Here is a 13891-nt window from a genome sequence, read left to right on the forward strand (position 1 = left end):
CAGCATTCTCATGCATTGGTATTCGTGTGTGGGGGTGATTTATCTGCATGAAGACTTCGGCTTGGAGGTTTTGATGGAACATTCTCACTAGTCGAAGACACGTCAGACCCCCTCGTTCTGTTCTCTGTGGTGTTCATCTTTGGTTTTCTCAGCAGGGTAAAGAAGGGCGCCTTCTGTCCCTTTATTCCCCTGAAAAGGTCGTGCGCTGGGTGGGACCAAGGCCACAGCCCCGACACCCACTAGAGAGACATGTCTCTTAGGGACGCCTTGTCTTGTCCCTGCTGTTCAGGGCCTGGAACCTTTAGCTGTTGGATCAGCCCTTTGTTTAGAGCGCCTTAATTTATTCCTCCGGGCCAACGGACGAAGCCGCCAGTCGGCCCCGAGGACGCCCACAGATGCATGAAGTCACACAGCTGACTGACAGGTGGCAGCCTGGGGTTGGACCCTGGAGTCTGGCCTTCCGCCGTACGCTCCCCTTTGTTCCCCAGCAGACTCCGTGCTGACTGTTACGCTCCTGTCTCACTGAAGCCCCCCACCCGCTCCCCGAGGCCCGCGTCGGTCCTGCGTTTTTAGATCGGGAAACGGCTCAAACCGCCCGGCGGACATTCTCCATCTCGAGAGCGGTGTTCCTCTTGGGCGGCTTGTGCTGTCTGGCAGCCAGTGTGGGCAATGAGGTATTCGACGCCCCCATTGCCGCCGCCGCGCGTGTGGAGTCTGGCTCCATGGGTGCCCAGGCCGGGTCATGATGCGTCTCCTCCACTCTTCTTGCTGGGCTCCATGGCCTTCCTCCCAGCCGGCCCTCACCTTCACCACCTCACTGTGGGGGGGCGGAGGTGTCCCTGCCCCGCGTCTGGGGACGTCAGCGGGCAGGGGCACGCACTGAATTAAAGAGCGCGGCGGGAGGAGGGGTAAGAGACTGTTTTCATCTGGGCTGTCAGAGAAGCTCCAGAAGGAGCTGGCTTCCCAGCGAGGCCTTGAAGATGAGTGCCTCATGCGTGTGGAGGGCAAGGGAGAGAACATTCCAGAGAGCGAAGAATCCCCGGGCAGAGCAGGATGGGGCGGCCTACCTGCTGCGAGCTGTGCGTTCTAGCTGGAGGGAAGCCAGGGTAGGAAGGCGGCCCCCCGGAATATTCAGTAGAACTGAATCACCGGGGTGAGGTGCTCAGACTCAGCCCCACCCCTGCAGTCAGGACCTTGCAGGCCCGCAGGCCTGGGAGTCTGCATTTCTCAGCAGTTCCCCCTGGCGGTCTGACCTCCCATTGATTCCTGCTACCCTGACGGCCAGGCCCACTGGGTTCAGACCCCGGCTCGAGGCACCTTTTCCGGGTGGTCTTTGAAACCTTGGGTTCTTCGTTAGCCGAGCGAGGGAGGGTCAGCACCTGCCTCCCTGGGCAGGGGTCTCACTCAGCGCGTACAGTGGGCACGCTCCTGCCAGGGGAGGAAGTGCTTCAGGGAGGGGGCTGGAGGGGTCTGAAGGAGCGAGGTGGGGGGGCATTCATGTAACCCCCAGAAGTGTGACTCAAGAAGGAACTTTCTAGAGGAGAGCACTGCCCAGCTGGAGGAGCCGTCCCTCGTCCCCTCCCTGTGCCCCATCGCCAAGTCCTGTGGGAGCTCTGGGACCAGCATGCTGGCCCAGGCTGCCACTGCAGGGTCATTCCCCCCACGTCCACCCCCCACGTTGCAGGGCTTAGTGTGGGTGGAAGGAAATCACTCCGCACAAGGTCATTCTACAGGGGGTACCGCTCTTCTTCGTATTAATGGAGGCTGCATTTCTGCCCTGCTCCACTGGATGCCTGCTTCTGACTCTGGAAAGTATTTCTACAGCCAAATGGATGTAGAAGTGCCCGTTTCATAATACCTGCGTCAGCACCAAATAGTGAAGTGACCAGCATCGCTAATTAAGGGCTCTTCCAGGCTCCCCGCCTTCCCTAGAGGTAGACAGCCCAGCAATGAAGGGCTCTGGTTTACAGCAGCCTTAGCAGCGAGCAGCCACCTTGGAGAAGAATCCTGGACCCCCACCCCCCAGGCCCCCAGCGAGGCCCCAGGCCTCCTGCAGAGGAGGACGCTCCATAGGGCTGCTCCTGACCCTACGGGGAGGCTCACTAACCTGGAACAGGAAACCCACCCGGACAAACAAAAAAGAGCCCCGGGAGACCACGCCGGCATAGGGACAGGCATGTTACTCCTGTCCCAGTTTTCGTGACCCTGAGCCTGGCCGAGTGCCATTGTTTGCCTTTCAAGAGGGACAGTTGCGCCTGACCTTCCCCTGCACTGGTGGTTTGCTTCTCCCCGGGCTTTATTTTACAAACACTAGCAGTTTCCTACTATTGCGTCCTTTCTCACTTCCCAGGATAATAGGATTCTTTTTTTTTTTTTTTTAAAGATTTTATTTATTTACTTGACAGAGAGAGAGACAGCGAGAGAGGGAACACAAGGAAGGAGTGGGAGAGGGAGAAGCAGGCTTCCTGCTGAGCAGAGAGCCTGATGCGGGGCTCGATCCCAGGACCCTGGGATCATGACCTGAGCCGAAGGCAGACGCTTAACGACTGAGCCACCCAGGCGCCCCCAGGATAATAGGATTCTTGTCTGAAGCTTCCACCTGTTGAATTCTTTAAAGTACTTTTTTTTTTTTTTTTTGACTTGGGAGTCTTATATGCGAACAAACGAGCCACGCATCGAGATTTTGTTCTTACCGCTGTAATTTGTCACGCAAACCTGTCGGATTTTGAACGGTCCTTGAGGTACAGAGCTGCCTGATGAAGTATAGGATGCCCAGTTAAATTCAGATAAACCACAAAAATGTTTTTTTGGACAAGTCCCATGCAATGCCTGAGACTGACTTAGACCCAAAAGTGGTTAGTTTGTCTATCTGCAACTCAGGTTTTGCTGGACAGCCTGTATTTGCATTTGCTAAATCTGGTGACAAGGTTGCCTAAATTAGGTTTGGAAGGTCCTTGTCTTCTAAATCAATGTCTCTGTGGGGTCAGGTCTGCTTGCCACTGACGAGAGGAGTGCTTAGGGACGGTGGCACGTGGAGGGGGCGACGGGGTCTCGGATTTGGACTTGAGCCTGCGCAGGAGACACCCCGGGGGCTTGTCTGTTCCCAGAGAGACAGGCTGGGTGGGGCCTGAGGCACAGGGAGGCTGGACCCTTGGTTTATACTCTGCTGATGTACGTGCCATTTGATTTCAACCAGATGGTCTACAACCAGCATCCATGTCCATAATGGGTAGTAATTGCTCACTTATATGTAAGGAAATACGCCAGAAGAGAAGTTTTAATAATTTAAGCAAACCTTGAGACAATTCGAGGAAGAGGGATCCATGCAAAAGAAGCAAGGGGGAAGTGGGTGCCAACGAAAATGTGTCAGAAGCCGTGAAGATGGAGAGCGTGGCCATGGCTTCGGGACGGGCAGATCCGTGGGACCCACGCACGAGTGTGGCCGAGGCTCAGACACGCGTGGGTTTGGAGATTATAAGGTGGGATGAAGGTGACCTTCAGGCTCAGGCAGAAAGGGCAGAGTGAACGGGGGGCCAGGTAATGGTCTCACCTCTTCCCCGTCCACCAGTATAAATGTCAGCGAGATGAGCGAGGAATACGTCATGTCGAAAAGAGACCAGAATAAAACATACACGGACGCTCTCCAGTTTCCTGGAGAGAGGATGAAGGCAGTCATCAATCTTGCCACGATGAACCGGGAAGGAAAGTTCAGTAAACTTGCCTACGTTGAGTTACACTTTTGAGAATCAAAAGTTTAGTTAAGACTGCAGATAGACAAGCTGGGAAAAGCATTTGCAACAGACACGAGCAAACAGTTTCTTACATGTCAAGAGCTCATCCTGGAGGAATATGGAGGCACAAACACGAGTTTCCAGGGGGTGGAGGAAGCCCACGTCCATAGGCCGAGTGCTTGCCCGGCCTCGGGCCCTGGCTTTGCACTTGGTGTTGTAAATAAAGCCTCCAGCAATCCCAGAGGGGGTCATCGAACCCATTTTACAGATGAGTCAGTTGAGTCAGACTCCAGAGAACTGGCCCCAAGGGGGGCTCAGCTCCCGAGGGGTGGCGGTAGGCTTGGCTTGATTGGAAAGCCCTGGTGCCCTCGGGCACTCGTCCCGCTGACCCATCAGAGAGTAGTCCAAAAGAAGAAGGACAAAGGGCTGAGAAGCTCTGGAAAATGGTCAGCTTCGGTATTTGAGACCTGCACTGAAAACCACAGGCCGAGGCCACAGTTTACCTCTGGGATTGGCAAGAAAAAATTCCAGAAAGATCACCAGTCTCAGTCTGCCACAGATATTATGAAACGGGCACTTCTTCTCTGTTTTGGGTGGAAGGGTAAACTGTGTGAACAGGATTTTGACAGTATGTATCTAAGCTCAGAGAAAAATACGTGTGAAACCTTTGGTCTAGTGGTTCAATTTCCAGGGGTCCGGAAGATAATCCGGAATAATCAGAAATGCGGACAGGGTTTTATGCACAGAGGTGTTGATCGGATTGTTAGTACGCCGTCTGAAACTTGCAACTGGCTACAAGTGTGTACTTAGGGTAGTTTAGAATCTGAAAAAAATACCAAGGTTTTAAAACCATATCTTGTCAAGCTCATGGGGGAGGGGGAGGCAGGACCCCGGATCATTCACACCGTGTGATTTCCATGGTGTCTAGAGGTGCTAAGTCCCCGAGAGTGCCGTCAGTTACCCTACCTACCGTCAGGGGATTCAGGCGCATTTTTATTGTACTTCTGTCTGCCCTGTTTCCAAAAATTGACCTGCTTGTTTTAAAACTTGGAAAAGAAGGAAAAAATATTTATCCCGGATGGTAAAGAGCCGATTGCATGGAGGATTGCAGAAACGAGCTGGGGTGACCTCAGAAGGAGGTGCTGCACTGCATTTGGGGGTCTGGGAGGTGCCACCTCGTGCGCTGACCCTGACAACCCAGCTCCGTCCTCAGCACCTCCGCAGAGCTCCTGGTGGGTTTGCTCTTGCCTCCGGACTCCGTGTCCTGCAAACCAGCTCCTCTCCTCTTTCCTAACCAGAAACTTCCATTCTTCGCTAACCACCTGCTCATTGGTAGGGTATGGGTTCCGAAGTCACGCTGCTCGCCCACCCAGTGGAGCGGTCCAGGGCTTGGAAGTGCTAATGCAGATGCTTTGTTGCTGTGGGAAATTTCAGAAAGATAGGCTGAAATTCAGTAACATGTGTCATTTGATTATGAATCCATTTTTTTTTTAAATCAGGATCACTTGTAACCCCCACGCGATCCAAATGTAACCTATACATTCTCCATAAGTAATTCAAACATTGCCCCCAGACGTACCACGTTGGTGCATTTTTTCTCATCTCTGGAAGAACAGACCAAAAACTGATAGGGTATCATCCAAGGGTGAAAGAAGAGAAGTTCATTTGAAGTTTTTTCTTTAAGCTTTTCTTTAGCATCTACGTTCTCAGAGTTAGCAAGTATTACGTCTATGATTAAAAATCAAAAAGGAAGCTATTTTTTTGGACAGAGACAAGCAGTGAAGACACCCTCTCACACCTTGGGGCTTGGATCAGTTTTCTTCAGATTTTCTGGGGGCAAGTGTGACTGTGGTCTCAGGGACTGAGCTCCCTTCTGCTGAGTGGTAGATGTCAGGGAGCTGACCCTTCTGGACTCTCTCCCCAGTGCCCCCGTCTCTACCTCCCCAGCTCTAGCGAGTGCCGCCCCCTCCAGTCCCTCTCCCCCCCCCCCCCCCCGCACAGCATGGACCAGACCCACGTGTATGTGCACACGCAGGTTGGCGTTCACATAGCAGAGGGAGTAGAGTATCCTCCATCCGTTTCTACAACCCCAGGCTGAGGCTCTGGACAGAGAGCCACTTGCTTGCTGGGGAGCATGCAGGTGACAGAGAGACTTGTCAAAATGAATGAACTTTTCTGAGTTTCTTGGGCTGCGTGGGTGGGAAGGCACGTGGGCTCTGAACCCCACCACCTGGGTTCTAATACCAGGACTGCCCCTTCCTGGCAGGGGGCAGTAAGGTGGACATAACCTTCCTGTGCCTGAGTGTCCCCAGCTGTAAATTGGGAGTCCAGCCCGGCACAGCTTGGGGAATATTCCACCTGAGACAGGTGGCGGTACCAAGAGGTCCCTTTGCGTAGGAAGGGATGAGGCGCCGAGTTGCCTGCTCCTTATGCCGATAGTAGATGTTCCTTGCAGACACAGTTTTAAGACCTAATTATGGAGGTAATCCACGTGCAGTGTAAAAATCTCAGAATTTCTCAAATCTGAAAGCGAAACTTGACCTCTTTCCACCCCACGTTAATCCCTGCTAGTATTCTAAGTGCGTAAATATGAAAAGGCCCATTTTCTTTTCCCACATTTTAACCTGTCTTTCATTGGCTTGATTATAATCTTCACGAAGACGTTTATTCCCTAGAGTTGTGGAGTTGATTGTAACATTGCTGTTTTAACTTTTGCCTAAAATTTCTGTCCTCATCCTGACGTCTGAAAGAAAGAAAAAAAATGCCGCTGGGCCCTTCTGCTTTGTAGAGGGGGCCAATTATAAAGCAGTCTCTGGATGTTTCCGTACCAGATAACAGACCGCCTAGGGCTTGATTACCAGTAATTGTTGCAGAAAATGCATGTGCTCTGTGGAATGCTAATTATTTATATTTTGTGCTCAAATCCAACAGTTGATAATAATTCTTTTTGAATTGCTATTCAGGCAAAGCAATTTAAGCCAGAGACCTAGAGTAACTTCTCTTCTGATGCCCTTGCTAAGCAGGTGGCCCCTTTCCATGATTAACTTCCCTGATACCGGTGTATTTTAAACAACCGACGTTTAAAAACCAAGAAGGTGAATACAGTGAAGTAAGAAGTTGAAGAAGAAGGACATGCGGGGGAGGGTGGATGTGGACAAGAGTGAAGTGCTTCCTTTGACCAAAGCCTTTGTGCTCCCGCCTTTTCCAGGACCAGGTGGAACAGACGCCCCCCCTCAGTCCACGAGATCTGGCAGGACCTGGCTTCCCTGCCCCGCCGGACCGGCTCACGAATCACCAGGGTAAGGAATGACAAAAACGTGGTGCCACGGATGCCATGAGCCCCCCCTGCAGCTTTGCCACAGTGCTGGGACTCTGTATTCTGCGAAACTGTTCTTGGCACTCACGTGAGAAGGTTCTGACCTCGGCTCTTTTCCTCTTGTAAGGAAAACAAATTCTTAAACAGAAGAAAACAAAACAAAGCAACAAAACGTGGTTGCGATATCTTGATATACAGGCATCCCCTCCTTTTTGAAAGTTTGTTTCATGCTACTTTGCTTTCACGAAAGACCTACCTTAGTACCTGTTTTTTGCTCACCTAAAGAAATCCAGAGGATTTCCGCTTTTAGAAAGAAAGACTCAGCATTGCTTTTGGGACACCTGGGTGGCTCGTTGGGTTAAGCATCTGCCTTCGGCTCAGGTCATGATCCCAGGGTCCTGGGATCGAGTCCTGCATTGGGCTCCCTGCTTGGCGGGAAGCCTGCTTCTCCCTCTTCCTGCCGCTCCCCCTGCTTGTGCTCTCTCTCTCTCTCTCACAAATAAACAACATACTAAACAAAAAAAAAAAAAAAAAAAGGAAGGAAGAAAGACTCAGCCTTGCTTTTGCAGAGAGCCATTCTAGAGGCAGCGGGTGCTGAGCAGGACGGTGGCCTCGCCAAGCTCCTTCCCCCTGAGCTGCGTGCAGCATTTCAGCATCCAGCGTCAGAGCTGTGAGCACCTGCCGTTTATCTCCAGGTCTTTTGTTCATCCGTTATCAGAGGAGGCTGAGACAGGTGGTTTTTGGCTCTTGGAACGCTCCCCAAATTTGTCCTCTGAATTAATGGTAATTGCTTCTTTGTCTTACACCGTTTCGGCTTAGGAAAGGTTTCACAGGAACGCTGAGCTCCGAATAGTGAGGGGAAACCTGTATTTCTCTTCTGTGAGCCAACCGCAGTGAGCAGAACTTCAGAATCAGTTCCACATGAGTTCTCTCAGGATGCAACATGAGGGGAACCTGACGTTACCTGTCAGGGTCTCCTCCGTGGTGCAGTCCTCTTGATGTTGGCGTGTGTATATTTGCACTCAGGCTAGTTTTGTGTGTCTGTGCTCTTGAGTTCTCTGCCTTGCTATGATTCTATTCCTGTTCTATTAATTTCTGATGGGATCATCATGGGAAAGAAAGGACAGGGGTTAAAAGCAAATTAGGTCCAACGGTGCACACGTTGTTAAGGGGGGGGGGCGGTTAGGGAGCAGCCTGGGAGGGGAAGCAGTCTGACTGGGGGGGAGGGGTCAGGAAAAATGCCCACAGCTCAGCTCATGGTTTGGACTACTGGAGAGGTTAAGTACAATACATTGTAGGCTTTAGAGCTGGAAGGCATTAGGATAATAGGATTTTTAAAATGGCTTAATCAGAAAGAGGTTGAAATTTAGCAAAAAATAAGAGCTGGGAGCTTCCCATGAAGTCAAAGATCTGTTTTCTCAAGTGTTAGAAGCCGTGTCAAACAGTTGGGATTTTCTGTGTCGAGCATAATGTTAGGGTCATCTTTGAGAGCCCTTGCAACAAGAAAAAAACCCGATTTGTAAATATTGGCTTTGCAACTTAGGAACATTTTAATTGATTACATTTCACTGATTACTAGGGGTCTCATTTAAACTGAAATAATCGAAGTTTGGGTGGTAATGTTCATATAAAAATCTATGTTGATGCTTTAGTCCAAAAGTTAGAAAAAAAATTACATGGAAAGAACTTTTTAAAGCTTAACGCTTGGGACACCTGGGTGGCTCAGTCAGTTAAGTGTCCACCTTCAGCTCAGGTCATGATCCCAGGATCCTGGGATCGAGCCCCACATTGGGCTCCCTGCTCAGCGGGGAACCTGCTTCTTCTTCTCTCTCTGCTTCTTCCCTGCTTGTGTTCTCTCTCTCTCTCTGTTAAATAAATAAGAATTTTAATAAATAAATAAATAAATAAGTAAATCTTAAAGCTTTTTTAAGGTTTAAAGCTAAGATGTACATTCAGGTATCCCATGGATTTCACAGCTGCTCGGTGAGTGGCCGTGAGGGTTGAGCACAGAAGGTGGAGCGGGCTTCATGCAGAACAGAGCGGATTCCCTTCCTTGCTCCAGTTACATGCCGGCTGCTGAAGCTGAGAATCGGGCACGTCCCAGCACCTGAAGCAGGGCCAAAGGGAACGAGTGAATGCGTCTCCGCCCGTCACCTCGAACACCTTTCCCTCCAATCCTCAATAATTCTGCACACATTGCATGTAGAACAGGGAAAACAGAAGGACTCATGCAGGTGGGCCACGGGACAGATGTTTTTAGAGAGTGAGCAGTGCCCATGCTTATTTCCACCGGGCTCTAGAAGACACCAGCAGTGGAGGGCAGTTCAGATCGGGGAGCCAGGCACGGCTGGCAGGGCCCAGGCAGCCTTCCGAGAGACAGCAGTGGTGCTGAGCGCCCTGCTCCATCCCCACACCGGGGTGGGGCAGAGCACAAGCCACCCCCAAAGAGTCTGCAAACTGAAATCCCCACACACTGAGAAATACAGCCACCAGAATCACCAGAACGCTGCTTTCCACATGCAGCGAAGATGGGTCTGACCATGGCTTTGAAGGAAGTGTGCGTGTCCTGCTCAGGGAGGTGGATGAAAGCACGGTGTCCTAAAGGACAAACCGAAATGCAGTGGGGCGATGGGGGGGGGGTTGGAGTCCATGTTTTAGAAGTGAAATACATAGTTATTGGCATTTTCAAAGTTCCGGATTCAGTCTAAGGAGAATTAATGAGTTGGCATCACCTCCTAACAGCACAGAGAGACCTGGGAAATGCGAGCGGGCCATTGGACACACACACTCACATGTCCTGGAGCGTGCAGGGGGGATGGAAGGGGGGGATTTGAAGAGAGCCTGGTGGGAATTGGCCAGAACTGGACAGTCAGTCCCCAGAGGGGGCTCAAAGAACCAAGAGAAAAAGGGAAGACTAATCCACATTGGGAAGCATCTAGGAAGATTCCAGAAATCCAAGGCAAAGAGAAGGTCTGCGGCGAAAATGCAGACTTCCCATCGCCTGAACGACCTTCGGACGGGCAGCCCACGCGTGCCCAGCAAGTGCCAGAGGCTAACGCGGGTGTTCTCAAAGCGCTGCAGGGAAAGCAACTGTCCATCTGCAGGTTCACACCAACACGAACTGAAAGCAAAAGAAAGCTTTTTCAGGCAAAGATTGAGAAAATTGTTACTGTCGGCCTTCTCTGAAAGATTATTGAAAGTTGTACTTTAGAAAGAAGATCGTGAATGCCTTGCAAAGCAGCGAGTAGGGGACACAGTAATGCGCAGAGAAAGGGACGACATGTCACAAGGTCAATTCCATATGAATTGTTAAATGAAGGTTAAAGTGAACTTCCGGTAATTAGACACCCTGAGAGTGTGTGTGTGTGTGTGTGTGTGTGTGTGTTGAGGTTTGTTCTCTGTGTGGTTATATCATAATACCATTTTAGGGTTTTTTCCATGAGCAATTATATAATAAGACTCAGGAGAAGTAGAATATAAAACAATTTGAGACTGCATTAGAAAAATGTACACTTAGTTATGTATTCTAAAGATTTTATTTATTTATTGGGGTGGGGGGCAGAGGGAGAGAGAGAATCTCAAACGTGGAGCCTGACACAGGGCTCGATCTCATGACCCTGAGGTCCTGACCTGAGCCGAAACTAAGAGTCAGATGCTCAACCAACTGAGCCACCCAGGCGCCCCCTTAGTTACATATTTTAAAATCTTAGTTGCAACTAAAATATTGACTAATTACTAAAACAATACACGTACATAGTTTCTAATGTAGCAGAAAAAGATATAAGGGAATCTATATTTAATAAAAACAACCAACATCAATAGAAAAGGAAGAGAAACAAGATGTGAAAAATAAAAAAGGTTGTCAGGTAGAAAATACAAAATATGTCAGAGTCATTCCAATCGTATCTGTAACAGTATTAACAGGCCCGGATTAGTAGAAACATATAGAACCCTGCACCCAACAGACTCTTGATTATTTTCTAAAATCTATGTAGCTTTTTAAAAAGTCGACCACGTATGGGAAACTGCAGTAAATTTTATTTTATGTTTTAAATTTATTTTTTTGCACTGAATTTGAAGCAATCTATTTCATGCAAGCTGCATTCTTCGATCCAGAGTGAGTAAAATTGGAAATCAACAGAAAAAGTTCAAAACGAAAACACATAAACATGTGCATGGAAACTTTAAAACACACCTTTGCCCCACTCGTGGATTACAGCGGAAGTCACAATGAAAGTACCAGTCATTTAGAATTGAGTGAAAAATACATGTACTGCAGGTATAAAATTGTTTAAAGTGTTCAAGACCCCATTTGTAATCTTGGCAGAAAAATGGAAATTAGGAGCATGACAAATGAAGAATGCTAAGGAATGTAGAGAAAATAGTTACAAAAACTGAGATCAGAAATTAGGGGAATGATGAAGAAAGTATCGATAGGTGGGAACAAAACCAAAACCCAGGCCTTTGTAAAATCTACCAAAACTGCAAACCTTCAGCACAGACACTCTTGAGGAAGATGGGCGTGCAGGAAAACCACATGGAGAGCACGCCAGGGAGTTCAGACAATAACACAAGAAAACCATGAGCAAGTTCATCCCTGTGACTGTGCCAATACGAGGGAAATGGAGACTGGATCGCAAAAACAAAATGGCAACACGCAACACTGACAAGGATGGTGGAGCCGCAAGAACTCTCACTCGCTGGCGGTGGGAATGCAAAACGTCACAGGTGTTTTGGAGGGCAGTTTGTCAGTTTCTTGCAAAACTGAGCTTACTCTGACCCTACGATCCAGCAGTCACGCGCCTTCGCTGTTACCCAGAAGAGCTGAAAGCTTATGTCCACACGGAAGCCTGCCTACACGGGGATGTGCATGGCTGCTTTATTCGTAACTGCCAAAAAGTTTGGAAGCAACCATGACATCCTTCATTAGAGGAACGGATAAATAAGCTCGTCCATCCAGACAGTGCAGTGCTAAGAAGAAATGAGCTATCAAGTCACAGAAAGACGGGGAGGAAGCTGGGATGCATAGTCCTGTGTGGAAGAAGCCAGTGTGAAAAATCGACAGGCAGTAGGATTCCAAGTCTGTGACGTTCTGGAAAAGGAAAAACCGTGGAGACAGTAACGAGACCAGTGGTTGCCAGGGTGGCAATGGAAAAACATGACTAGGCAGAGCAGGGAGGATTTAGAGTGGTGGCAATATTGTGTATGATGTCATAAGGATGGATATATTTGTCCAAACCCATGGAACATTCAACACCAAGACTGAACCCTAAGGTCAGCTATGGACTTTGGCCGGTTAGGATATGTCAGCATCTGTTGTTTAAAAAAAAAAAAAGAAAGTACCGTTCTAGTGAGTGAAGTTGATCATGGGCGAGGCCACGCTTGTAGGAGAGTATTGGGTATATGGGAAATCCCCATCCCCTCCTCTAAAACTGCTCTAAACAAATAAAGTCTTAAAAAAAAAAAACACAAAAAAAACCCTGATCCCTAGAGATTACCTAAAAAACTAACCTAGAGATTACCTAGGAAAACCAAGACTATTTCTCCTGTACAGTGAATGCATCTGGAATATTCTGACAGAATGTATAGCTCTGTGAGTGGTGTCACAGCTCTCAAAAGTTTCAGGTACAGAATTCGGAAGAAATAAGGAGGAAGAGTTGAAAGAGGAAAGCAAAGTGAAAATAATAATTCGACTCCTGGCAAAATACAGAATCTTAATAAGGAATTAAGTGGCAGAATGGGGTCTATAATCCGGTACCATCGCCTCAAAAATGTTTGGGGTTTTGCAGATGTGAGTGTCACAAAACCTTCAAGGAGCAAATCATTGCTCCTTTTACACGAGCTGTGGGAGAGGTAGAGACCAGAGCCTCGACTCATCTTACCGTGCTCTCTCTGTAGCCCTGCAGGAGACAGCACAAGAAATCCACATATGGGCGTATTTCACATGATCATACAACCGTGTAAAGCGGTAGTCAGATTTACCCCTTTGCCTTAAATTAAACATCAAACAAATGTTATAACCAAGTTGGGTTCGTTATAATCATGCAAGGATGCTTTACCAACGTTAGATGGTGAAGGCGTTGACACATTCAAAGATGGAAGGGGGAAAAGTGATATCTCACCAGCAACCACGAGAATATACACAATTCTCCACTCACATAATACAGAACAGATGAAGAGAGCAAAACCCTGGCTAAGCCGGAACTTTAGGAAACCTCCGTAACCTGTCGCAAGTGTAGAGCATCCACCATACGCACAGAATAATATTAGTCATGTCTGTGAAAACACAGACTCACACCCAAGTGTAAGTTGCCGCTGAAGGACGTAAAAAAGACATAAACAATTGGAGCGCTCTTCCGCGATGGCGAATCAGAAGACTTAACTAGCAAAGATGTTGCATGTTATCAAATTTGTCTTTAAATTTAATGCACGTGCGGCCACACTTTGCAGTTTTGGTATGATTTGTCAGATGGCTCCTAACTTTGTCTTTAAGATTTTATTTTTAAGTCATCGCTAGACACAGTGTGGGATTCAAACCCACAACCCTGAGATCAGGAGTCACTGCTCAACCGACTGAGCCAGCCACGTGCCCCAGATGGCTCATAAGGAATGATAACAAAGCTTCTCCAGGAGCCATCACAATTAGGAAAGCGTGTTAATGATTCAAGGATGCGTTGACCTGAGCACCAGAATAGACGTGTTATAAAGAGCCCCACACATTTATGGAAACTCGGTGCAGCTCGGAGAAGTCCCAGCAGAGCAGCGAGGACCCACGGGGCTGGGTGCGGGGAGGGGAACTGGAACCCTGCCCCCATCCTATCCTTAATCATCAGTTTCAGGCCAG

At 48.7% G+C, this 13891-nt stretch overlaps 1 protein-coding gene across 15 annotated transcripts in view; it reads left to right on the forward strand.

Annotated features, from left to right (window-relative positions):
* Nucleotides 1-13891, forward strand: part of GRB10 (growth factor receptor bound protein 10) — a 175126-nt gene that overhangs the window by 77743 nt on the left and 83492 nt on the right. For all 15 annotated transcript variants that reach the window (XR_010406626.1, XM_064575463.1, XM_064575466.1 and 12 more), the window contains one exon: nt 6940-7030. Coding sequence is in view for 10 of the 15 variants with exons in the window: in XM_064575463.1 (XP_064431533.1) it covers nt 6940-7030 (91 nt within the window). In the remaining 5 variants the exon portion in view is untranslated. The remainder of the gene's footprint in view (nt 1-6939; nt 7031-13891) is intronic.

This window comes from Mirounga angustirostris, unplaced genomic scaffold, assembly GCF_029215605.1.
Source record: "Mirounga angustirostris isolate CCGP_5_RB_7025 unplaced genomic scaffold, mMirAng1.0.hap1 SCAF_12, whole genome shotgun sequence".
NCBI classification, from domain to species: Eukaryota; Metazoa; Chordata; class Mammalia; order Carnivora; family Phocidae; genus Mirounga; species Mirounga angustirostris.